At 41.3% G+C, this 26,969-nt stretch overlaps 1 protein-coding gene and 1 long non-coding RNA gene across 6 annotated transcripts; one reads left to right on the forward strand and one right to left on the reverse strand.

Annotated features, from left to right (window-relative positions):
* Window positions 1–17: 17 nt before the first annotated feature.
* On the forward strand, window positions 18–17,954 carry ATP5F1C (ATP synthase F1 subunit gamma). 5 transcript variants are annotated; one of them, XM_067700861.1, is made up of 10 exons: window positions 19–160; window positions 7,090–7,124; window positions 7,640–7,771; window positions 10,813–11,017; window positions 11,616–11,759; window positions 11,884–11,948; window positions 13,599–13,754; window positions 14,146–14,242; window positions 17,031–17,067; window positions 17,812–17,954. In XM_067700861.1, the coding sequence occupies exons 1-9, from the start codon at window positions 105–107 to the stop codon at window positions 17,035–17,037; spliced, it is 897 nt and encodes a 298-aa protein (XP_067556962.1). In that variant the 5' UTR covers window positions 19–104; the 3' UTR covers window positions 17,038–17,067; window positions 17,812–17,954. The 5 variants fall into 5 exon arrangements, with proteins under 5 accessions (XP_067556989.1, XP_067556992.1, XP_067556962.1 ...); XM_067700888.1 differs by lacking the exon at window positions 13,599–13,754 and having other exon boundaries at window positions 18–160; XM_067700872.1 differs by lacking the exon at window positions 17,031–17,067.
* On the reverse strand, window positions 15,459–26,941 carry LOC137203894 (uncharacterized). Its single transcript, XR_010933365.1, has 3 exons — window positions 26,872–26,941; window positions 21,953–22,071; window positions 15,459–15,770 (listed from the first exon to the last, which is right to left on the reverse strand). It is a non-coding gene; the product is annotated as an uncharacterized lncRNA (long non-coding RNA).
* Between the last annotated feature and the right edge of the window lie 28 nt (window positions 26,942–26,969).

The following is a 26,969-nucleotide window of genomic DNA, read 5'->3' on the forward strand; positions in this document are numbered from 1 at the left end:
AAGCGAGACTGAATGAGACCACGGGGTGGGCGGGGCGTGTGGGGCGCTTCCGCGCAGGCGCGGTGGGGCCTGTCTGACCGACCTTCAGCAGGGCCGGAATCACCATGTTTTCTCCGGTGGGCCTAGCAGGGCTGTCGGCCTGGGCCGTGCAGCCGCAATGGTAATGGCAGCTCGCGGGGGGAACGGGAGGGTTGCGGTGGATGGAGGGGCTCAGGCAGGGGGCAGGGGAAGCGGGTGGAGGCGAGTGGGACGGACCCGGGGTCGCAGGGCCGACCAGGCCGGGGTCCCGCAGAGGCCCCGGAGCCCAGGCTGCAGGAAGCGCTCGGAACCGGGAAGGGCGCGCCAAGTCTCCGGAGGCGGGCTAGGGCGGGGGGAGGGCCACGAGGAGTGCTTATCTGGGTCCTCGAGAGTGGGGCCTTGGGCCCAGTTAATTTCAGGGCAGTCTTGGATCTCCTCAGCTACTAAGTAAATGCTTAGGGAGCCTCTGCTGCGCGCCAGGCGGCGAGCCTCTGGGAGGCCTTACCCGGGCCCTCAAAGTGGGAGAGGGGAGGGCCCCAGGAAAGGTCCAGCGGAAGGTTAAGGTGTGCTTTTTGTCCTTGACGCCTTTTGAAACTCTCCGGTGCAGAGCGCAGTAACGCACAACGCGAACTAAGCAGTGACCTTGCAGCAGGCGCTTTGCTGGGCCCAAGTGAATAAAATAAGTGCCCTCGTGGGTTGCAGAGGGGACCTTAAATATCTGTTGGTGAGGAAGGGGAAGAGACCTTGCACTATCTCGAAACCGTTGTGCTGAATCAGTAACCCTGCAAGGTCATGACATCGTCCCAATGCCCCGAGGAGGAGGAGATAGATGGACTTCTATGCGTCATCTGTTCACTGCCATGCAAGTTTTAGGGATTTTAAACATTGGTTTCCCCCCACCCCCCAGAAAAAGCATCTTAGAAGGCCTAGGAATAGGCAGACAAACGTTGGTTTGTATGGTACCCTGTAATAGGAGGAGATGTGATGAAGCTAGACAGAGTCTGGAAGGATTTCAAATACAGTGCTAAAGGGTTAGCTATAGACTGTAGCACTTCCCTGGTTTTACAGTAAAGGAGAATTCTAAGGAGCCACCCCACTAAACTAGATTTTTGTACCTAATTTATGAGAAGGGACTATAAAGCATTAATTAAAATAGGTATGTGTTCATTAAGCAAAAAGTTTATAACAATAAAAGATTTTCAGCTTAATGAAGTAATTAAATCTGATGTGAAAAACCTACATACAAATGTTAGTGGATTTGCCTTGGAATTCAGAGTTTCTTTCTCCTAATATTAATAGAGTATTCAAGGGAAGTAAGAAGTCACCTTAGTTGGATTCTCACTGGTATAGGTTGTCCCATTTCTTAATCACTCAGCGCACATTTGTTGGGTGCTTGCCCTGCGCCAAGTTGGCACTGTGGAAAGTGCTAAAACGTGGTGAACAAATCGACATGATCCTGGTGAGCTTTGTGGGACACTTCCTCACATGCAGTGGTGCTCTGCAAACATCACCTCTCTTTCCTTCCTTCCTTCCCATCTTGCTGTGCATTAATGTTATCTGTAGATATTTTTAGAACTTTAAGTTATCCAAGTTGATCTTTAAAAATGGACAGTTTCTGAAATGAGGACAAAATACATTACATAAAATTGTAAAAATAACTTTTAAAAAACCTGTAAGATCTTTTGAAGATCTTTTAGTAAAGAAGCATTTAAGCGCTTGCTGGGTCTGAGACAACTACTGCTTGGGGTGGGACTTAAACTGGAACCTCAGTCAGCAAATAAATGTCGAAGTCCTGACCTTACTCTCTTTGGAGTGTTGGTTTTAAATTGTTAGGTTATGAATATTCATCAAACGTCAGTTTCCACCTTGCAAGGCATACTCGGTCCTCTTCCTTTTCATACATTCCATCACTCTAGGTGCCTGCTGTCTTTCCTGCCTCTTCTGCCTTTTCCCTTCCACTCCCTATAATTGCCTTTTAAATTCAGAAACTAAAGCCATCTTAATGTTTCACATGCCACAGAATTAATTTGGAAGGGAAATACATTATACTTTTGTCTTTGCAGAACCAGAAAGAGGCATTTCCTTGGTTGTGTTTTGGTTATTGAAAGCTTTTTAAAATGCAATTTGTTGTTATAGTTTTGGTTTCAAGGAGGTTAGCATACCAACATTAACTAAACATTAGGCTTAATTAAACTTACAGTGAAGTTGTTTTAATTGTTCAGGGTGTCAGTAAAATACCCTAAATTTTTGGAAATTAAACTTTTTTTTAAAGTAGTATTTAAGAAAATGGAAATAAGAAATTTGGGGGTGGGAAAGAGTGATTTTTCTATCTCAAATCGGGGAAATACATTTCTATTTCCTAGTTTTCCACATTGTCTAAAATGGAACTATTTTATAATAGGAAACCAGTAGGCTGTAAGTTGAACTATGGACACTGAAAAGGGGGAGAGATGGCATTTCAGGAGAGAGAAGAGAGGCCATCATCTGAGGCTGACATAGCAGATATTTACTTTTAAACGTGAGGCAGCAGCCTGTAGTGTACCCGATGGAGTGGTGCCAAACTGCCCGGCTTTGAATCCTGACCACCACTCACCTGGCGGTGTGGCCTTGGGCAAGTTACTCAGTGTCTCTGTACCATTTCCTCCTCTGTTAAATGGGGGTAATGCTAGTACCCCATTCATTGGATTAGTGTGAGGATTAAGTGAATCAGTATTTGTAAAGAACCAAGGACAGTGGGAAAAATGCTTGTGAGGATCCAGATGTATCAGTTGAAAAATGAAAACGAATTTATACATACACGTTCTACATAAAATGTAATGTGAGAAGGTTAGAAGCCTAACAAGACTGAATTGTGTGTCATGGTTGGTGATAAAGTTCTGGGGAGTCACTTGGTGGAGAGGCCAGGGTTGGACTCTCACCCAGGCATTCAGTGTTAGAATTAGACATACTTCATAATTTTCTTTTCCTTAGGAATTAGTGGGTGCTGCTTCTTCCTTAATTTTTATATTATTCAGCATTATACACTCCTCAAAATTCATTCAAGCTGTCTGTAATTTCTTTGAATGATACATAGTTCACCCACGAACCTGCTGTGTGATCATAGTAGATCATGGTAGTCTGCCATCTATCTGTGCGATTTGCCCTCTGCTGTATTTGACGTGTTTCTAGTTTCTCAGATAATCTCCCGAGAATTTTTTAGGACATGATGTAATTTTCCAGAACACAAAACTGACACAGAACTTCCTTTATCTTCTCATTTGCAAAAGCTGTATATTCAGTAGAGCAGTCTGTCGCTAGAGGGAGTTCAGATCAGCTCGTGGTTATTTTGCACTCAAATTGTACTTAAAAAATAACTTTGTAACACAGATAGACGTGTTTAGAATTAAATGAAGTCTAAACATGAGAGTGCTTCAAAATTGGGGAAATTAGGGTGTGTGCACAGCAGAAAGAATCACAAAAGATCCTGTATCTTCCTGCATACTTCTCACTTGGGATACATGTGGAGACCCGAACATTCTGTGTTCATCCAGATATGGCATGCAGTTCAGATTTTGTTCCATATGATGTACTCTGACTAGAAACCTGTGTCAGTTAAATTGGAGTGCATGCCTAAGACCATACTGTCCCAGTGTCACTCTTTATAGTCTCTAAATTTAGAATGGGCAAAAAAGTTATTCCAAAAAAAGAAAATCATCCCCAAAATATTACTTTTCAAGTGCCATGATGAAAAAATGTTCATGGGATGGTCATTATGTTGATAAGTCCGCCCTCTGAAACTAGCAGAGCTTGTCAATGTTTGACAGCTTTTATCTTTGCCTTTGGGGGATCCACTCTTAAAACCAAACCCCTAATGTTTTCCAGATCATCTCCTTCCTCTTATTTTCTTTATTTTTCTTTCTCCATGGCTGAGTAATACCAGTAGTAAGATACATAAGTCAAGAGATTTTTAAAAAATAACTGTTCTAGTTATGAACTTTCAGACTTACTTTTGTGCACATAAACACATAGAATCACAAAAATGGCATCATATCTTATAGCCTGCATTTTTTAGTTATTATAGACTTTTTTCTAGTCTGTTTTTTAGTACAGTTTTAGATTTATAGAAAAATTGAGTAGCACAGAGAGTTGCATATACCCACACCCCACTCTGGACATTTTCCCCAGTCATCAACATCTTGCATTAGTGTGGAGTGTATACTACAATTAATGAACCCGTGTTGATGCATTATTAACTAAGGTGCATAGTTTCATTAAGGACACTCATTTTGTTGTACACTTCTGTGGGTTTTGACAAATGCATAGTGACATGTGTCTTCCATTACAATATCATGCAGAATAGTTTCACTGCCCTAAAAATCTCTCCCTAAAATCCTGGCAACCACTGATATTTTTATTGTTGCTAAAGTTTTTTCAGTTCTGGAATGTCTTATAATTGGAATCATACAGTATGTAGCCTTTTCAGATTGGTTTCTTTCACTTAGCGATATGCAATTAAGGTTCCTCCATGTCTTTTTGTGGCTTGATGGCTCGTTTATTTTTATTGCTTAATACTGCTCCAACCGTATGGATGCACCTGTCTGTTTGTCCATTCATTCATGTATTGAAGGACATCTTGATTCCTTCCAGTTTTTGGAAGTCATGAATAAAGCTGCTATAGGAATGTGAATGCAGGTTGTCATGTAGATAAAAGTTTTCAGCTCAGTTGGGTAGGTATCTAGGGGTATGATTGCTGAATCGTATGTTTAAACTATGTTTAGATTTGTAAGAAGCTGCCAAACCATCTTCCAAAGTAGCCATACCATTTTGTATAACCACTGGTGATCAGTGAGAGTTCCTGTTACCCCACATTCTTGCCGTCATTGGTATTGTCATTTTTTTTTTAATTTTTGGCCATTCTTTGGGATTTTCTATGTAGTTGATCATGTCATCTATGAACAAAGACAGCTTTATTTCTTCCCTCCCAACCTGTATACGTGTTGTTTCCCTTTTTGTCTTACTGCATTAATTAGGACTTCAGTACAATGTTGAGTAGGGGTGGTGAGACAGGGCATCCTTGTCTTGTTCCCAGTCTTAGGGGGAAAGCTCCTAGTTTCTAACCATTAAACCTTAGGGGGTGTTTTTATGGATGTTCTTTATCAGGTTGAGGAAGTTCTCCTCTGTTCCTAATTTGCTGAGAGGTTTTTAATCATGAATCGGCATTTGATTTTGTCAGATCCTTTTTCTGCATCTATTGATGATACCATTTTTCTTCTTTAGTGTGTTGATGTGGTGGATTATATATTTGAATTTCGAATGATGAACCAGCCTCACATACCTGGAATAAATCCCACTTGGTCGTAGTGTATAATTGTTTTTAATACATGGTTAGATTGCATTTGCTAATATTTTGTTGAGGATTTTTGCATCTATGTTCATGAGAGATATTATTCTCTAAAATTCATTTCTTATATAATGTCTTTATCTGGTTTTAGTATTAGGGTTATGCTGGCCTTATAGAATTAGGACATATTCCCCCTGCTTCTCGTTCTAATTCTCTTTCTTTTTCTTTTTTTTTTTTTTAATTTTATTTTTTTTGGCACCAACTACCATGTCTACTGATAGTTACAAATCTGTTTCAAATCTCAATACCTCATATGTTTCCCAGACCTGGTTAGGATTTCCACTTGGTCGCATGGTTTTTTAAACTAAATCAAATTCAAACTTCATTATCTCCAGGGAGATCTCCCCCACCCAGTTTTTCTCTCTTGGTTAAATGACAACAGTGTTCATTTAGGTCATTAAGTTAGAAACCTTTGGGTCTGCTTGCTCTCACATCTGGTCTCCTGTTGCTTTGCCAACCTCTCAGTCCAGGTGCTTGCCTTCTCTTTTCTGGAAGCCCCTTGTTTGGCCTCCATGTCATCAACATTTGGTATCATTTTGTGCTTTTCACTGCCATCGGAGATACCTTACTGAAAAACTAAACTGATTTGTGGGCTTAGAAACATTCATCATTTTTCCAGTACCTATAAAATAATATTTAAACTTATTAACCCAAGCTATGTCTCCAGCTTCAAAACTACATCCAGTTCCTAGGAATGCCCTCCTTTATGCACAAATTTATGGATTCTTCATTTCTCCCATGGAGCTTTCCAGGCCAACACAGGTACTTTATGGACTTAAGAGCTACAAGATAATGTATATTCAATAACATGTCTTCACCAGTAAGAGGAGGATCCTCTCGTAATTTATCTTTCACCAACATTACTTTTAAGTCATATCATTTTGACTTTAATGCATCAGCACTTTAAAAGACTGTCGAAAATATTTAATGTAAATTTCATGTAAATCTAAATTTGCATAAGTCTTGTTTATGAGATAATAGTATGCTTCTTGTGGTCAGAGACCATGTCCTGGAGCAGAGTAGCTGCTCAGTAAAGAGCTTACTGAATTGAGTTGAAAAAGTTAATTGGTTTAAATAAACTGTACTTTGACACATGTGGTCATGTTAGAATGTGTAGTTGACCCTAAGGGTTATTTGAAAAGGTTTCGGTGAACTGAGGAAGTCAGCAACAATATAGGCAAAGACATAGGGGTGGGAATAGAGCATGTGTGAATGCCATTGTGACTTCAGTGGAAACTTTGTGTTAGATCAAATAGAATGAGATCTTTTTTTTTTTTTTTTTTTTTTTTTTTTGTGGTACCTGGGCCTCTCACTGTTGTGGCCTCTCCCATTGCAGAGCACAGGCTCCAGACGCGCAGGCTCAGCAGCCATGGCTCACGGGCCTAGCTGCTCCACGCCATGTGGGATCTTCCCGGACCGGGGCACGAACCCATGTCCCCTGCATCGGCAGGCGGACTCTCAACCACTGCGCCACCAGGGAAGCCCTAGAATGAGATCTTTGATGATGTAGGGTTTGGTATCAGTATTGAGGTATTTATGTATACACACACACACACACACACACACACACATTCAGTCTTATAGATCATTTCTTTATGGGATACTCTTTAAATCAGTTTATCAACTTTGAAAGTTTTTCTTTGAGCTATTTTTCAAAAAACTAAAATGTTTTTTACCACTTTTATTCTCAGGATCCAAGTTCGAAATATGGCAACCTTGAAAGATAGTAAGTACTTTATCACAATATGTGAATTAAGAAAAACTAAACTTTGACAAATAAAAATGTGCTGCTTTAGCCCATTTACATATTTGGTCAAAATGGACACAGGGAATCTATGTCATCTCTGTGCGGCATTGAACTTGTTTTGGAAAAGACCCATGTGAGGTGACACATGGTGGTTGATTCTGTTGTCTGTAGAATGATAATGATATAACTAGAAAAAACTACTGTGTGTGTGTATAAAATGTTACGGAATATGTGGCAAAAGGCCATTTTCAGTACCATTTAGTGTTTTAAATACATAATTTATTGATACTATTATGTTGCCATTTTGCTTGTCCTCTCCAGGTAGCACAAGGTCTGAGTTATTGGTACTCTAACATTAAGCCTAGTTTAGCAGCTGCTATTAATTGAAGGTCTAACTGCTAATTATTCTACCTTGAAGTTTAGGAAAATATTTCGATAAATTCACAGATGAAATGGTAACTCCTTTATCTTAACACAGCACTTCTATTTTTCAGTTACCAGGCGACTAAAATCAATCAAAAACATCCAGAAAATTACCAAGTCTATGAAAATGGTAGCAGCAGCGAAATATGCCCGAGCTGAGAGGGAGCTGAAACCAGCCCGAGTGTATGGAATAGGATCCTTGGGTAAGAGGAGAGTGCAGTCACAAATTACTAAGTACCGTTTAACCTAGAGATGACTGCTCAGGACTCATCTGTCCTGAGTACTTCCAGGCCCCCATCTATCACAGCAGCCCTGTGCGGGTGGGGACTGTCAGAGCTCCCGCTTTGCCGATAGGAAAAACTGAAGCCCAGTGCAGTCATAACTACACCTCTGTGACTTGGCATCTGAACCTATTTGTTAACCACTGTATGTGATCATGTTCACTTTTAAGATATTCTGAAAATTTTCCTAGATTATTAAATACACCATCAAAAGAACTTGGAAGTTTAGTGCATTAGACTCGAATGCTTGATTTCTTCCTGTTACACTGTGATGTGATCTTTTAGGACTGCAGGGTGGGGAGGGGGTGCCCTGCAGTGGAAGGTGACTGGGTAGTCATGGATATGACTGTGAGTACATGAGCGGAATGTTTAAACATTAGCTGTAAAGAGGGAGAAATTTGCTTATTTCCAAATTGAAGAAAAGATGTATCTGTATCATCTGTGTGTTAATGCCTCTATGTATTACATATAAATTACCTTGTGCAATAGTTTTCTTGTGCTCTTCGTATTTTTTAAGCATGCATTTATAGCATGCTTTTTTTAATCAGTGTTTTTGGTTTTTTTTTTTTGGCTCCATTGGGTCTTCGTTGCTGCACGCGGGCTTCTAATTGCGGTGGCTTCTCTTGTTGGGAAGCACGGGCTCTAAGCACGCAGCCTTCGGTAGTTGCGGCACACAGACTCAGTAGTTGCGGCTCGCGGGCTCTAGAGTGCAGGCTCAGTAGTGAGGCACACGGGCTTAGTTGCTCCGTGGCATGTGGGATCTTCCCGGACCAGGGCTCAAATCTGTGTCCCCCTGCATTGGCAGGCAGATTCTTAACCACTGCGCTACCAGGGTAGTCCAATCAGTTTTTTTATATATAAATTTATTTATTTTATTTATGTTTATTTTTGGCTGCATTGGGTTTTTGTTGCTGCGCGTGGGCTTTCTCTAGTTGCAGCGAGCAGGGGCTACTCTTTGTTGCAGTGTGCGGGCTTCTCTTGTTGTGGAGCACGGGCTCTAGGCACATGGGCTTCAGTAGTTGTGGCTCACAGGCTCTGGAGCGCAAGCTCAGTAGTTGTGGCACACGGGCTTAGTTGCTTTGCAGCATGTGGGATCTTCCCGAACCAGGGCTCAAACTCATGTCCCCTGCATTGGCAGGCAGATTCTTAACCACTGCGTCACCAGGGAAGCCCTAGCATGCTTTTTTTTAAGCATGCTGTAAAGAAACTTCTGTATGAGAAAACGATAGGGCACTAGGCTTCAGTGGAAATGCCTCCTTGCTTTAAAAATGCCATATTTAGGGAATTTCCTGGCGGTCCAGTGGTTAGGACTTGGCACTCTTATTGCCAGGGTTCGGGTTAGATCCCTGGTTGCGGAACTAAGATCCATCCCTGGTTGCGGAACTAAGATCCTGCAGGCTGTGTGGTGCAGCCAAAAAAAAAAAAACCAGCCATATTCAGCTTTTCCTAGGAGGCATAATGGAGACTTGCTAAGTTAGGGTTAGCAATCATTAGCAACCCCAGCCGTTTGCTCTCCTGAGTCCTGTTCTATAACCAGCATAATACTGAGCACCTAGTTAGCGGCCCGGTAGAGGTTGATAAATTACTCTAGCCTATTTTTATGAAAAGGTGAAAGTCATTCACTGTTCACCTTTCACGCTGAAATGAATAAGTGTAATAAATTTGTTTCCCCTCAAAACTCTATAACCACAAAACTATCGAATAAGGAAATTGACTCAGATATCTAATTATAGTATTTGTGGTGTGATATTAAAAATTCAAGTCAAGGCTGCCATTCAGCTTCTAAGTCCTTCAAACTAAAAAAATACTAACTGCTAGATATTAAATGGCTAATCATTTAAAATATTTAAGAACTTTAAATAGACATTTTATGCTGTACAATATAAAACAAAAAGAGACTGAAAAGGAATATTTTCTCCACTTCCCTAAACTTTGGAGTTGAGTATTTACCTCTCTCTGCTTTTTATGGAGGGTCCTCAGGTATTGAAATTTGAGAATCACTGCTCTATACTGAAAAAGGCGATAGCAGGAATTTTGTTGAAGTGGGGAATGTGGCAGCCGTGAAGATGCACTTTGTAACTAGAGTGAGCACAGCTGCTGAATCGTCCTGTGTTTTTGCACCTAAGCCATGCTTCCCACGGGCTGCTCCTGGCCAGCACCTGAGCACAGATGGGATACTCAGGTAGGCGTGTTCTTGGGAGACTTGGGGCTCCCTGGCAGCCTCGCTGAACTTTCCCTCAACTGTACAGCGGTCCAGGAAGCTGCCACCACACCTTTCATCCCACTGGTCAGACTGGCATCCTGGTGTGATGGCTATTCTGACCCCCTTCCTATTTTCTCTCACAGGCATTTCCCCAGTAAAATCCATGTATATTTTATCCTATTTAAACACCTCTTGCCTTCTGCTTCTTGGAAGACCAACAAAGTGAGGTTGTTAGTAATACCAAAAATAGGGACTTCCCTGGCGGTCCAGTGGTTAGGACTCCGTGCTTCCACTGCAGGGGACACGGGTTTGATCCCTGGTCCTGCAAGCCACGCAGCCCAGCAAAAATAAATAAATAGAAAATAAAATGGCATCCATCATTTAAATGTCAGCGGTTTTCATAAAAGCTTGCTATGTAGATTATATGAGCATTTCAGTAAATATTTGTTTTCTGCTTTTTTGGTTGTACACTGAAGATCTGTGTTCTTTAGAAATTTGGCAAGTCTAGAGAAGTTGGTACTTCTATAAGTCTGGCCTTTTTACAAGTTTTTTAATTGTGCTAGCAATTTCTTTTAGTCAGTACTTAAGATAATTTGGCCCTTAGGAACCTCTGTCTTAATAGAGATTTAAACCTTTATGGTTTTTAGCCTGATTGTAAATGAAATACATGCACAGACACTTGATTATATTGAGGCATCATTTTGTAAATTAGGGTTATTGCTGTATTTAGTGTAATTACACATACATTTTTTTTTTTAAGCTCTGTATGAAAAGGCTGATATTAAGGTGCCTGAAGACAAGAAGAAACATCTCCTTATCGGTGTGTCCTCAGACCGAGGGCTTTGTGGTGCTATTCATTCCTCGATTGCTAAACACTTAAAGAGTGAGGTGGCCAATCTCACAGCAGCTGGGAAAGAAGTTAAGATTGTTGGAGTTGGTGATAAACTCAGGAGTATACTTCACAGGTAATTTAAGTATATATTGTTTATGTTTAAAAGGCCGCAAGAATGAATAAAGGGAAGTTTCTTTCATAGTTTATTTAAGCAAGGTGTCTTTTTTTGGTTACCATTTTATACACAGAGGTTTTGTTTTGTTTTGAATTTTTTTCCAGAATATAGTAGAATGGATAGATTTCCCCTGTTTTCTATTTATCTTTTGTTTTTCCTTCTTCCAGACCATAAATGGAATACAGTAGGAATATCAGAAGCTATGGGTTTTTGTTTTGGGGGACGTTTTTCAGTTTTTTTTTAACGAGGACCCTAAGGAGCTCTCACAGCCAGGAAATGCCAGAAATGAATGACAGCTGATTAGGGCTGGAAGGAGAGAAGTAAAGGCAGAGAGAAATGCAAGACAGGAAGGGCCTGGTGTTAGTCCTTAGTTCTTGGCAGGTGCTGAAGGAAAGGGACAATCACGATAATGCAGGGGCGCCTTAACTCAGTGAACACCCCCCGCCCCCCTCAAAAAAGCTTGATCCATAGTGAGCGTGTTTTTTCCTTGTTCTCTGTTCTTTCAGCAGAAGTATTCTGTTAAACTATTTTATGTGACCTCTTCATTTTCTTGTAGGACTCATTCTAACCAGTTTCTGGTGACATTCAAAGAAGTGGGGAGAAGGCCCCCTACCTTTGGGGATGCGTCGGTCATTGCCCTTGAACTGTTAAATTCTGGATATGAATTTGATGAAGGGTCTATCGTCTTTAACCGATTCAGGCAAGAAAAATGTTGAAATCTGAGCTATTTTATGTTTATGTTCAGATTTTTCCATTAAGTAAATGTCTACTTAACAGTTTAAAATTATACTTTTGGAATTTACATTTGCTTTTGCCGTTTCTAGGTCTGTCATCTCCTACAAGACAGAAGAAGAGCCCATCTTTTCCCTTGGTACCATTGCAAGTGCTGGTAAGTAGGTTTTGTATGACAAGTATTTTTCCTATAGAAAGGAGAGATTTGTACATATAGGAAAACAGTGATTGTCAGGGTGGCTTTTTTTCAGCAGTAACAAAAATGACGTTGGGCTGTTTATCACCATCTATTAGTGGCTTCCATGAAATCATAAACATTTATTGTTTGACAACTCTTACTGCATTCTTTCATTAATTTAATAAATATCCATTGAAGGCCATCGTTAGATATGATTTCTGTCCTTGGAGGTTGAAGAACTAAGCTAGAATGATATGTTGGCTTTGCAATCTGTGTGTGGGACCCCTCCCTAACCACAAAACAGACGCTCTAGAATAGAGATTTGAACGCTATTCACAACTAATATACGTTGAACAACTCAGTTCTCTTGTTTTGCTGTTTAAACAAAGTGATCATTGCTCAGTGATGCATCCTGGAAATAATACTCAGGAACTGATTTTATTTTCCCTTTCTGTATATTAGATTTCTCCTGTAATAGGTGTATAACTTTTACATTTTATTTTTAAATTAATCTATAACTTTTACATTTTATTTTTAAATAAATCTTTATTTTTTGGCTGCGTTGGGTCTTCATTGCTGCAAGTGGGCTTTCTCTGGTTGAGGCAGGCAGCAGCTACACTTTGTTGCAGTGCGCAGGCTTCTCATTGCGGTGGCTTCTCTTGCTGCGGAGCATGGGCTCTAGGCGCACGGGTTTCAGTAGTTGCGGCGCATGGGCTCAGTAGCTGTGGCTCATGGGCTCTAGAGCGCAGGCTCAGTAGTTCTGGCGCACGGGCTTAGTTGCTCCGCGGCATGTGGGATCTTCCCGGACCAGGGCTCGAACCCGTGTCCCCTGCCTTGGCAGGTGGATTCTTAATCACTGCGCCACCAGGGAAGTCCCTATCACATTTACATTTTAACGTCTTAGAAATTGGGATGCTTCTACCAGTCAATATGTATTTTTTCAGTATGTCATTTTTAATTGGCTATGTTATTTTCTTTCTTCATGGTACATAAAATAGGAGTTATAATCCACCGCATCTTAAATTTGATGAAATCCAGTACTGTCTCAGCACTTTACACTAATGAGTGAATTTTCAAGTCTGCTGCTACGTTTCCACTGCCTAATTACTAAAATGCACAGCAGCCTCTTAACTCTTCTCTCTTCCACATTCTCAGAAAAGCTTTCCCTCCCTTATTTTCCTGAAACTTTCAGATTTCCCCAATAAACAAATGGCTGAAATGGGATTTTTATATTACACTATACGAGTCTCAGTTCTTTTCTTAATTTCTTTATTGAAAAACGCAGTCACTGACTGTTGTGTGGCTTCGTGCCCAGCACGCTGCTAGATACCATCCAAAGGATTTGTATCCGTGAAATGTGGTGCTGTTACTTTAAATGTGGACTTCTTAAGTTTTATGAAGTTAAGCATTTGAGGTAGAATATCAAATGCTTTGTTTACACATCATATTTTTCTGAAAATCTATTATCTATAGTATGGAAATAGATGAAGATTTTAGAACTGAGTCCTTTAACCAATCTTACGTTGACTTCTCTGTAATTATAAAGAGTTTTTCTACCAGGAAGCTGTCTTGATTAAATCAGTCTTTGTGCTGTATCGCTTCAGAGAAATCCATGGCTTGTTTTAACAGAGAGCATGAGTATCTATGATGATATTGATGCTGACGTGCTGCAGAATTACCAAGAATACAGCCTGGCCAACATCATCTACTACTCTCTGAAGGAATCCACCACGAGTGAGCAGAGTGCCAGGATGACGGCCATGGACAATGCCAGCAAGAATGCTTGTAAGCGCTGAGAGAATTCCCTTACGGAAAGCAGCATGAAGACCCTCACGTCAAAAGGCATTAGCGATTCTGGAAGTGGACCAGGAAGCAGGAGAGCTGGGGTCTAGTCCTGGGCTCTGCCACCGATTCTGTGAGGATAGAAAAATTATATTCTCTGCCTTAAAGGAAGTAATATCTTACTTGGTACGCAGTAAGTGTGCAGGTACTTTGAAAAGGTATCTCGTGGAAGAAACAAAACTACCTTCATAAAATTTTTTGACTGGCCAGTTTGGGTACCCAAAAGGAAACAGAATCTTATTTTTGAATTAAGCAACACACGTCTATAAATGAGTTAGTGAAAAAGGTATTCTTTTCTAGTTTTAGATCTTGTTGTCTTTTGTTCTGTTTGTAGCTGAGATGATTGACAAATTGACTTTGACGTTCAATCGCACCCGCCAAGCTGTCATCACCAAGGAGCTGATTGAAATCATCTCCGGTGCTGCGGCTCTGTAAGTAACTGTGCGTCACCCTCAGACTCTGTGTCTCATCTGTGCCTGCTAGTTTAGCCTTTGCACGTTTAAGTTTTCTGTTTTGTTTTGTCTGTTAACGATGAAATGAAGCATTGCTTATCTTGTTTCCTTAATCGTAGAACATAAAGTTTGATGAAAATGAGATCTCTGGTGTATTTTGATTGTTTCAGCTGAAATATTCAGGCTTAGTTTCTTCTTTTTAGAAATTAGTATATTGCTAGCTTTCACTTTCTTCAAGTTTTAGGAATAAGGACATGAATAATTCAGTATCATTTATACTGAATGATAAATATTCAGTATCATTTATAGAATCTGTCTTTGAACTTAAAATATTATAAATCAGGCTTTCTGAGTTACAGGACTGGTTTGGGGTTTGGTTTTATATAAATCTGCAGATCATTGAATGGTGGTTGGGTCCAGGAATTTTTAAATTAAGTTTTCTGTATCAGTACTGTCTTATAAGGAGTTCTTAAAATACCACTTTCCTCAAGAAAATGTCTTGGTTGTCTAGCTAGATACATTAATGTTTGTGAAACCACGGTTACGATAATGGAAATTCTGTTTTAAAAATTATTAAATTGAACACCCATTATATGCCTCATACAGTGCTAGGCACGGTGTTAAAGGATGTGATCCTTTCTTCCAAGGCATTTATGTGCTAATAGGATAAGAAAAAAATGCAGATAATTATGCTGAAAGATAAAATATGTCATAAGTTTTCTTTGACTCATTCTCTCTCACCTCCTGCTAATTGGTCACCAAGTTCTGCAAATTTTACCTTCTAAATATCCCTTGACCCTTTCCCCTTTATGCCCTCTTCACGCAGATCCTTGTCATTTCTCTCCCAAATTAAAAAATGTATTTTTTGAGTGGCACGTATGTTTTTTTCCCTGAAATGCCATCTTTCCCCTGCACCCTTGATTGTACATCTGACTCTGTTTATCCTTCCTAACGGAGCTGGGGTAATCCTTTCTTCCAGAAATCCCCCCTTCCTGGTTTGAGTGGGGCAGCCTCCTATGCTTCCCTTCATCATAGCACTTACACTGTTTTACTAGGAATTGCCCTTCTGTTTGTCTGTCCTCCTGCGGCTTCGGACAGGGAGTGTCTCGTTCAGTCTTATAGCCCCATCACCTGGCACATACTTCCTCAGTAAATATTTGTAGAGTGAATGAATGACGTGCCATGAATATATACATTTTTTAAAATATATTTATTTGTTTTATTTTTGGCGGTGTTGGGTCTTTGTTGCTGTGCACGGGCTTTCTCTAGTTGCGGTGAGCGAGGGCTACTCTTCGTTGCGGTGCACGGGCTTCTCAGTGTCGTGGCTTCACTTGTTGCGGAACGTGGTCTCTAGAGCGCAGGCTCAGTAGTTGTGGCGCACGGGCTTAGTTGCTCCGCGGCATGTGGGATCTTCCCAGGCCAAGGATTGAACCCCTGTCCCCTGCATTGGCAGGTGGATTCTTAACCACTGCGCCACCAGGGAAGCCCGCCATAAATATATTAAGACCTGGAAGTTCAGCAGAGAGAGAAGTAACATTTTATTGGGTATGTGAAAACGTGAATCCAGGTTTAAGAATCAGGGAAAGCTTTATCACTACGATGACATTTAAGTTGGTCCTTTTGTCTCTGGAGGATAGAAATGGGCAGAATGCCAGAGACACAAATAAACTGGTTGAGACTGTTTTATAAGTGTTGGTTGGATCCAGCAGGCTTCCTTCTCTTATTTTGCTTTGGAGCGTGAGTTTAAGACTAATCCACCTCTCAGCCTGGTCACTACTGCTCTGTTAACATCAGAGTCCAGTGCAGTGATGAGCGGCCCTGCCGCTTACCAGCTTGATAGACGTGGTTAAGATACTCTCCCTGCAACGCAGTTGTTTTCTATGACACGGGGGCTAATACAGGGATTAAATAAGTGTATTATTCGTGTCCTCCTTGCTGTACTTCCTACTGCTGGAGCCACGCTGACTTCTTCTTGGGTGGCGTGCACGCAGAGGCCTGGGGGAAAGTTTGGACTGCACTCTTAAGGTCTGGGAGCTGTGAGATGTGGAGAGCCAGGAAAAGAGGAATGAATGCTCGGAATAGACGGAGGCTACAGCCTCTGCAGAATTGAGGACCAGGCTCTTTCTTGATTAGGAATGCGGGGACTTGGCTGAAAAGTAGCAAAACCAGAGAAATGAGGAGAGGGAGATTGGGATATGAAGACCAAGAATTTTAAAAAGAACTCAAATAACTGGAAATTGACTAGTTTTCGCTTTCTGGAAAGGCAGTCTAAATCATTTATTGCAAGTTAGCTGTGCACCTCACGGTGGATTATTTATATGAATGAACTTGCATGCTCTGTAACCTGTCAGCTCTTCTGCTTAAAGGCTTTAATGCAGACACATTTGGCTCTTTGGTAATAATATAAAAGGCATGAATAAACCATAATATTTGAGGTACCAAATATTTAGTTGCTAGCCTAAAATTTTTTAATATATTGTATGCTGTTTATAGAAAAGTTGTTGTTTAAAGTATGCTTTCATAGTCCTGCCTACTTGAATGAACATGGTTTTATTGCTTCTAACCAGATTCAAGTCTATGACCTTTTGTAACAATCATTGAACTCTGTTTTAAGGGAATATTTTGTAAGTATTTATATGATATACTCAAGGTAGTGAGTGAGGAAGTGGGCTTTTTTAGTCAGAAATTGTAAATGATTAACTAGCATGGATTGTTTCTTGACCTGCTTGTTTTGTGTTTGTCTTTTTCTTCTAATATAATAACCCAGGGACTAATGAAATTCGAGTTTCATCCTCAGACAAGAGGTAAAGTGGTAATATTTCACACACTCTCCCCTACCCCGTCAGAAAAGAAACCCAGTCAGATAGAACTGAAGGTAATTCGGCAACAGTGAAACTGATTCCCTGAGAGATGAGATGGCCAGGCCATTAGAGCAGCAGCCAGATGGTGGGAGCATGTGGGTGATGTTAGTGGGCTTTTTTCTTCTTCGATATATTAAATAAACTGTAAGAATAAAGAATTAGCATTCTTGGGACCTCTCTGGTGGTCCAGTGGTTGGGACTCCACGCTTCCACTGTGGGGGACACGGGTTCAATCCCTGGTCAGGGAACTAGGATCCCACATGGCTCGTGGTGCGGCCAAAAAGAAAAAAAAGAAAAAAGAATTAGCATGCTTTTGAGTTATTAAACACAGGCTGGTGAGGAGCAGTGGTTCTCAAATTTCCTGGTCTCAGAATGCTTTGATATCTGACTTCACAGAGGATAGCTTAGTTCTCTCCATTTCTGTATTCATTCTGTCCTGATATTACACATCACATAGGCTCTGGAAAACTCCACCGTGTGTACCTGAGAATGAGAATAAAATAGGCAAGTAACATTGTTATAAAAATAGTTTTGCCCTCACGGACCCCATGAAAGGGCCACCAGACCAAAATTTGAGAACCACTGGTGTAGAGTAGCATTTTATTATGTAGAGTCAGTTCTTTAAGTCCCACCGAAATATGTATTATATCTTGACATCTTTATTTGTTCTGTACTTTTATTTTTCAGGTAAAGAAGATTCAGCCAGCTGATTTTGTTTTTTAGCTTACTGCTGTCCTTGTCAGAAGAAATTGTTGGTCCACTGTTTAAATTAGTAAAGACAGCGAGATATTTGTAAATTATCTTACAATAAATGACTCACCGTAAGAAAATCACTGTCTTTTCTTATTATATGAGAACAGCAGTTTTCCAAATGAGATCTTAAAACACTTAAAAATATTAACATGCTACTATTAAGAAGATAGTTGAAGAGGCTCCTCTGATTTTCTGGTTGCCTAACAGCCATGGAAAGCCTGGCCTCCGTGGGGTCAGAGTGGAAGGAAGAGGCACCAGGCCACAACCCCAGCCCAGGCACCTGAGCGCCACACCTTCATAGAACAGCCAGCACAGGGAAGCAAACGCGCTGTCCAGGTCATCTGCTGTTTCTCACGTGTACGGTGTAGAATTTCAGGCATATACTAAATCTAAATAAATTTTTAAATCTTTTCCAAGGACTGAGAAACATTTCAGTAGGATATTTACTCCATATTCGCATTTAGATAACCATTAAGATTGGGCGCGTGAGCTATTCCACACAGCGAGCTGGCCGTGCCAAACAGTGTCAGGGTTTTTTCCTATTTATTTAAAAGACGGCTTAGGGCTTTTATTGCAAAAGTAGTATAGGAATTACAAAAGACTGTAGAACTATAAAAAAATACAGAGCCCATTCTCACTTAACACTTTATATTACTCTTTTTAAAAACATTAAATAAATACATGCATATGCTATCATTTTGCCAATAACTATTCATAAAAATGAACAATAAGTGATACAAAAGTGGATTAGCAACCACAAACCTGTAAAGAGCAGTGTTGCCACTTTAAGAAGAAGGCTGCCAGGGAAAGATAAACGGAACAGAATCTCAGTGTCATTTTCTAGCTTCCCTGAAATGTTACAAGAGGCATTTTGATTTCTGAGCCTTTGTGACATTTGTTTTTCTCTGAAGGCTCATAGGTCTTTACCTGTGTTGCTCTGAAATGTCACAAGGATAATTGTTAATAAGCATCCTTGGGGAAGTGTTTGCACACTTGGACGAGTACTTCTGTGTTCTTAATTTTTGGAAGTGGAATCAATGACTCAGACTATGTACATTTTTTAATTTAATAGACACTGCCAAATAGCTCTCAAAAAAGGTGGTAAACTTGTGCTAAGTGTATAAAATTGATTTCCTCTACTCGCTGAGACTGTCTATCTTTTAATCTTTAATGATCTGATGGGTGAAAAGACAATAGACTACTCATTCATTGCCCATTTTTTTAAGTGAGTTTTTTTCTCATTGAAACATAAGAGTTCTTTGCCTATGAGTGACATCAGCTCATTTGTGTTGCAAATTAATTTGTGTTAGAAAGTTTGCACTTCCACTGCTTTCTTGCAGATGCAGCATGGGGTCTTGAGAAATAAAACTAAGCAAGGATTTAACTTTACCAGCCACACGAGTGTTCGATGTATAGAGCAGTGGTTAAGAGCATAAATAAACTTGGGGCAAACTGGGTTGGAATCCCAGTTCAGCCCTTAACCAGCTGTGTTGACATTGGGCAAGTTACTTAACCTTTCAGTTTTATCATCTGTAAAATGATGATTAAAATAGTACTTACCTCATAGGGTTGTTATGAGGACTAAATGAATCAATATTTGCAAAATACTTAGAAACTGATGTGGGACGAATGCTGTATCTGTGATTAAATGTTGCCTGATCTATGTAAGTGACTATCGGTTCAGTATCGTGTTTCTGATGTTCTGTGTATCAGCACTCTTAAATTCTGAAGCTACGATGATGATAATTATACTTCCCTATAGGAGCTTACCATCTGGAGCAAAGACAAGCAAATAATGAAAAAAAAACGTGGTAAGGTTTTTTGGTAAACTGTTATTGAAGTATAGTGTATGTACAAAAGAAGGCATAATTCATAAGTTTATGGCTCAGGAAAATTTGCAAAGTGTGAACACTCATGTATCTACAATCTAGATCAAGATCTAAAAGGTCCTGTCGTCACAGAAGCCTCCCTTGTGTCCCTGCCCTCTTTGTTATCTCCACAAAAGTACCCACAATCATGACTTCTATCACCATAGATGTGTTTTGATTGTTTTTGAAATTTAAGTAAACGGAATCATACATATGAAGCCTTTGGGGTCGGCTTTTTCTTAAAATTCAACAGTATGTCTGGGAGATTTCATTCACATTTGTAGAGCAGTTTTTTTCATCGTTTTATGTTACCACACGTGATAAATATCTTAGAGTTTAGTAATTCTGTTGATGGACGTTTAGGTTATTTCCAGCTTGGAACAATTATAAATGCTTCTCTAAATCTTTTGTGCACCTCTCTTGGTTTAAATTTGAAAGAATTTTTGTTGTGTACATACCTAGCAGTGGGATTGCTTGGCCATAGGTTCTGTAAATGTTCTGCTTTGGCACTGCCAAACACTTTCACAGAGTGGATGTATTGATACCAGTTTATACTCTTCCTGGCAGTTGTCTACATCATCAACGCTAGGTATTGTCACCCTTTTTCATTTTGCCATCCTGGTAGGAGTGTAGTGTTATATAATAATACCTTTAACTTGCATTTCTCTGATGGCCAATGAGTGGGGTTAATCATGCATATTGGTTGTGTGGAACTTAGATATTCTCTTTCCAAAAGTTTCTGAGCAGTGTGTGTGTGTGTGTGAGATTTTTGCTTGTTTTCTAATTGAACATTCTATTGAGATAATTGTAGATTCACATGCAGTTGTATGAAATAATACAGAACGATCCCTTGTACAGTTGCCTCAATTCGCCTCAGTGGGGGCTTCCCTGGCGGTCCAGTGGTTAAGACTCTGTGCTTCCACTGCAGGTGGAGCAGCCAAAAAAATAAATAAGTAAAAATAAATTCCCGGGGCTTCCCTGGTGGCGCAGTGGTTGAGAATCTGCCTGTTAATGCAGGGGACACGGGTTCGAGACCTGGTCCGGGAGGATCCCACATGCCGCGGAGCAACTAGGCCCGTGAGCCACAACTACTGAGCCTGCGCGTCTGGAGCCTGCGCTCCGCAACAAGAGAGGCCACGATAGAGGCCCGCGCACTGCGATGAAGAGTGGCCCCCGCTTGCCACTAATAGAGAAAGCCCTCGCACAGAAATGGAAACCCAACACAGCAAAAATTAATAAACTCCTACCCCCAACATCTAAAAAAAAAAAAGTAATAGTCTCCTCAGCTGTAAGCCAGGGACAATAGCACCTACCTTATAAAGTCACTGCACTCAATAAAAAATATCGGCCTTCTACTGGCGTTTGAAAAAGCACACCTTCATTTAAAAATAAAAAAATAAATTCCCCCAATGGTAATACTTTACAAAACTATATCACAACCAGGAATATTGACATTGATACAATCCCAAATCTCAGATGTCCCCAGTTTTACTTATAGTTGAGAATCTGAACTCATAAGGACAACACTTATTTAGATAACCTAGGAAAATGGGAGGGGGGAGAATAGTAGCTTAAAATGTTGGGTTAGATTCCCCGAATTTGCTTTTAAAAAAAGAAAGAAAAAAGCCCTAGAATGGCTAAGATAAAGAGATGATTATATCAAATACGGACTGAAGTCCCATACATATACATGCTGAGAGTTTAAAGCAGGATAAACACCTTGAAAAACTGATCGGCAGTATCTACTGAAGTTGAACATTTGTATACCGAGTGATCAATGATTTAAAATATATACTCATGAGAAATGCATGCAGTCACATGTACAAGATATTCATAGCAGCACTGTTCTTAGTTCAGATAACCATGCTTTAAAAGGGAAAGATTTACTTAAGATGTCATGGTAATTAAGATAGTGTGGTGGTGTTGCAAGGATGGAAAAATAGACTAATGGAACACAATAGACTGGAAACATGCGTATACAGCCACCTGATTTATAAGCCACTGTAATTCAATGTGGAAAAGAATGTTTCCAGTAAATGCAGGATCAGCTGGATATCTCTATAGGAAAAATCCCTGATCCTTATACCATACACAATTTCAATTTGAGGTCATAGATATAAAAGGTATAATAATATAGCTTTTTGAAGAAAATAGGAGAAAGGCTTCATGATATTGGGAATAGCAAAGATTTTTTAAACATGACTCACTCAGAAAGAACTAATCATTTAGGGAATTCCCTGGCGATCCAGTGGTTAGGACTCAGCGCTTTCACCGCCGTGGGCCAGGTTTAATCCCTGGTCAGGGCACTAAGATCCCACAAGCCACACTGTGGGGAAAAAAAAAAAAATTAATTTGAAAAACATTGATAATTGGGCTTTATTTAAATTATCAAACGACTGAGGGAAGATATTTACAATACAAATAAAGCTTGTATATAGAGTGTATTTTTTTTAAACACCCACAAATCAGTAAGAAGACAGAAAATCCAATTCTAAAAAATGAGCTTGGGACTTCCCTGGTGGCGCAGTGGTTAAGAATCCACCTGCCAATGCAGGGACCATAGGTTCGAGCCCTGGTCCGGGAAGATCCCACATGCCGCAGAGAAACTAAGCCCGTGCACCACAACTACTGAGCCTGCGCTCTAGAGCCCATGAGCTACAACTACTGAGCCCTTGTACCACAACTACTGAAGCCCACGTGCCTAGAGCCTGTGCTCCGCAACAACAGAAACCACCGCAATGAGAAGCCCACGCGCCACGACAAAGAGTAGCCCGCGCTTGCCACGACTAAGAAGGCCTGCATGCAGCAACGAAGACCCAACACAGCCAAAAATAAATAAATAAATAAAATTTAAAAATGAGTTTTAACTATTAATAGCCACAGTAACATGAATTTCCAGGAAATTATGCTGAAAAAAAATTCTGAAAGATTATATACTATATGATTCCATGTATATAATGTTTTTTATGTGACAAAATTTTAGAAATGGAGAACAGATGAGTGGTTGCCTGGGATCACAGACTGGGGTAGAGGAGTAATAGGAAAGCTGGTATGGTTATAAAAGGGCAGTGGGCACAGATCAAACTGCTCAGGATCCTGAATGTGGTGGTAGATTCTTTTTTTTTTTTTGACGGTACGCGGGCCTCTCACTGTTGTGGCCTCTCCCGTTGCGGAGCGCAGGCTCCGGACGCGCAGGCTCAGCGGCCATGGCTCACGGGCCCAGCCGCTCCGCGGCACATGGGATCTTCCCGGACCAGGGCACGAACCTATGTCCCCTGCATCGGCAGGCGGACTCTCAGCCACTGCACCACCAGGGAAGCCCGGTAGATTCTTTTTTTTAATTCTATATAGGTAAAAAATCACAAACATATACACACATAAATGAGTATGAGTAAAGCTGGGGACATCTGAATGAGATGTGTGGAAGGTTATAATTGGTGAGCACATAGCCAAGTTTGGGTGAAGATGAGCCCAGTTTGGGGTTAGATGACCAGACTGAAAAGGCATCCTAGCTTGAAGGAGGTGAGGTTTAAACTAACTCACCAACAGAAGGAGCAGTAACCAACAGAAATTAAACTACTGGGGTGACATAAATCTGGAAAGGGGATCTGAGGCAAGACGGTGAGCACCCCATGCTATGCAGTTTAGACCCACAGAAAGGAGTCTTATAAAGCAAGCTTGAAAGTCCCCCAGGTCACACCCCTTCCTTCTTTGCTAAGCATCAGATCAGTGCAATAACAATGACAAATGTTTGCATTAGTAAGGTTTACTACATAACTTCTTTCTGAGACCTGTCTAGAGAGTATTTGAAGTGCTAGAAATGTTAATTTTAATATTCCAAGATTGAGTTTCCATTGTTATAACTTTTTTCTAATAATTTGTCCTTTAATGAACATTTGTTTCTCTTACTATTTAATATGGGATATTTGCAACTTTCAGAAACATTATTATTATTATTGTTATCACTGGAAACTCTAAGTTTGAAAACTGCAGTTCTGAGCCCCTGCCAACACCAGCTGAATAAAAAGTGATGCCATTGCTGCACTGGGGCCTACAGTCCTCACCTAGAGGATGCATTCTCTGCACTGAGACTGAAACCAGAAAATGAGTCATTGTGGGCCCCCAGTTAGAGTGGGGTCACAGGAGGCCAACTAATAAATGGAGCCTTGGCCCAGGTCCGGCTCACACTGGGTTCCCCGGGTTGATGGACCCACTCAGGGTCAATTCCCTGATTCCTGAATGTGTACGTGGAACACACATATGGGGAAGTTGGTACAATCCCCATGCTGGTTCCTTGGCCTCTGGGGTAAGAACTATGGCAGTGGGAAGGCTGAGCACAAACTTTTGAGATTGGCCCTCCAGTTTGGGGAAGGCGCAGGGGGGAGGGGGAGGCAGAAATCAGGGCACCCTTAAAGACCTAAAGAATGCAGGGGTTGGGGGAGGGGCAAGATAGGGAAAAGGGATTCAGAGGTACAAACTACTAGGTATAAAATAAGATACAAGGATGTAATATACAGCAGAGAATATAGCCAATATTTTATAAATAATAACTGATGCCCAATGTGACAGTGTTATTACCTGATTGGGAAGCAATCAGGTAATGAGGGTGAAGCCCTTATTAATGGAATTAATGCTTTAGATAAAAGAGATCCCACAGAGCTCCCTAGCCCCTCCCACCTTGTGAGGATACAACTTGAGAAATCTGTGCCCCAGGAGAGGGCCCTCACATGACCGTGCTGCACCCTGATCTCAGACTTCCAGCCTCCAGAACTGTGAGAAATAAATGTCTGTTGATAAGTTACCCAGTCTGAGTTATGGCAGCCAGAAAGAACTAAGACAGTAGGGACTACCATAACAGCACTGCTCAGGATTAAAGGCTTCAGTGTTCTGTGGAATTGCCCCAGCTGCACTCAGCTCCTTTGCCTGAGATCACACACCGTTTCCAGGGAAGCCCTCAGGCAATGACTTACCAACAAGGGAATATAAAGGTCCAGCCCCCTTGTCCCAACTCAGGACAGAGGTGATAGGCCATCCCCGAGTTAGAGCTCCCTATGGGATTGCCTGAGGCCCTCCTTGAAAATGCAGTGCAACCCCCTTCCCCTGCACAGGTGTGGATCCCAGCAGCACTCAATAAACCTGCAGGTTGATCTCCACCTCAGAACTGGAGAACTGAATCTGCGACACATGTTTATGTAGGGGAATGTCCCTGTCTGGGGATATACATGCTGAATTGTTTCCGGGTTAAATGTCATGAAGTTTGCAACTTATTTTCAAACTGTTCTAAAAAAAAAAAAAAAAGGTGTGTGTGTGTGTGTGTATACATAGTAAATGTGGCAAAATAGTCAATATTAACAATTGGTGAATCTAGGTGAAGTGTGTACCTTTGTTTATACTTGCTTCAACTTTTCTGTAGGTTTGAAATTTTCCAAAATAAAAGATTAAGGGGTAAAACACACACACAGAGGCAATATAAGAGATGTAAAAGGAGCCTCCAGAAGTATTGGAACAGAAGAGAGCAGGGTGTTGTGAGATCCAAGGTACAAGAGTTTCAAAATTAAGGTAGTGTTCAACATTATCAAATGGCTACAAAATGGTCAAGCAAGTCTAGGACTGAAAAGTGTCCCCCAGATTTAGCATCTAGAAGGTCCCTGATAATCTTGGGGACAGAAGTGTCAGTGGAGAAAACATTATAGGCACCCTGCCACCTAGTATCTTGCTCCTTGTCTACAGATTGTCGGAAGAATCATATTTTCCATTCTACTGGGTTTCTGGGACTTCAAAAAAATTGAATATTATGTTCAAAGTTCTGGAATGGTCCCTATAAGGAAAACGTAGAGCCATGCAGCAACTCACAGTTTATTGGAGAGGCATGTAAACTCAAATACTAAATGCACTGTGATAGGTGCAAGAAGAGGGGAACACAGGAGAGAGAAAAGGGGAAGGTAGGAACACTCCAGAAGCTTTTAGAAGAAAAAAGCACAAAAGGATAGACTGAGTAGGTGAGCCACTGCAACCTGGCTACCCATAGGCTGAATCTGGCTTAACCGTGGGATTAGTTTGGCTTGCAAATTAAAACTTAAAAAATGTATTTTCAGGGGCTTCCCTGGTGGCGCAGTGGTTGAGAATCTGCCTGCCAATGCAGAGGACACGGGTTCGAGCCCTGGTCTGGGAAGATCCCACACGCCGCGGTGCAACTGGGCCCGTGAGCCACAACTACTAAGCCTGCGCGTCCGGAGCCTGTGCTCCGCAACAAGAGAGGCCATGACAGTGAGAGGCCCGCGCACCGCGATGAAGAGTGGACCCCGCTCGCCGCAACTAGAGAAAGCCCTCGCACAGAACCGAAGACCCAACACAGCCAATAAATAAATAAATAAATTTTTAAAAATGTATTTCCAATAATTAAAAATATTGATCGAGCTATTGATCACAAAATCTCGGTGTCCCGCATCTGGTTAAGATCTGGCAACCCTTGGCTGGAGCGAGGAGAAGACTGGGGCAGGCAACAGTTCTCCATACACAGACTGTTTCGCTGACTTAAGGACTTTCCGCAGGCAACTGAGTCCTTTCTTCCTTTGACAGATCCCAGAGGCTGGTGAAGGGTACATCGGCAAACTCTTGCTCACAAGCATGCCACCCGTTTTTGTAAATAAAGTTTTATTGAAACCAGGGCTGGGATTAGAAAGGAGTGAGGCCGGAATTCGGGGGCAGTGGTCGGATTTTTTAAAAATTGTATTAAAATATTATTGATCTTGATTACGTTTTCTGCTGCCCCCGTAAATTTTGCCCGGAGGTCAGTGCCACGCTGGCCACACCCTGCACCCCGCCCTATTGTGAAGGGTTTTGAATGGCGTGCTTAACAGCTTGGACCTGATTTAACCTATACAATGGTAAGTAGCTCTTTTTTTTTAGCAGAGGCAAGCATTGGATTAAATCCAAGTCTGGGAAAGTCCTGAAGTTTCCACGCCCCAAATACCACCCCTGCACTCACAGCCTCTCAGGTTCCCACGCTTGTCTAACACCCGCATTTCAGGTTCATATCCCGGCTCGCTCTTCGACCCCTGAACCACTGACGTTCCCTCCTCCTTCATCTGCGAGCGAGCACCCCGGGAAGGCCCCAAGCACCTGCCTCCTCGGGCGCATCCTCCACCGGCGCTCGGAGCTACCGTTTCCTGCATCCTTCCAGGCCCGAGAGTCGATACCGGGACCATCGCTCTGCTCCAACGG

The sequence above is a fragment of the Pseudorca crassidens genome, chromosome 1 (assembly GCF_039906515.1).
Source record: "Pseudorca crassidens isolate mPseCra1 chromosome 1, mPseCra1.hap1, whole genome shotgun sequence".
Taxonomy (NCBI): domain Eukaryota; kingdom Metazoa; phylum Chordata; class Mammalia; order Artiodactyla; family Delphinidae; genus Pseudorca; species Pseudorca crassidens.

Excerpts from the sequence above, each read along its gene's own strand:
- ATP5F1C (XM_067700861.1), top strand. The coding sequence starts at position 105 with ATGTTTTCTCCGGTGGGCCTAGCAGGGCTGTCGGCCTGGGCCGTGCAG. Across the intron at positions 161-7,089 it reads TGGGCCGTGCAGCCGCAATG|GATCCAAGTTCGAAATATGG; the intron begins GTAATGGCAGCT and ends TTTTATTCTCAG. Across the intron at positions 13,755-14,145 it reads CAATGCCAGCAAGAATGCTT|CTGAGATGATTGACAAATTG; the intron begins GTAAGCGCTGAG and ends TTCTGTTTGTAG.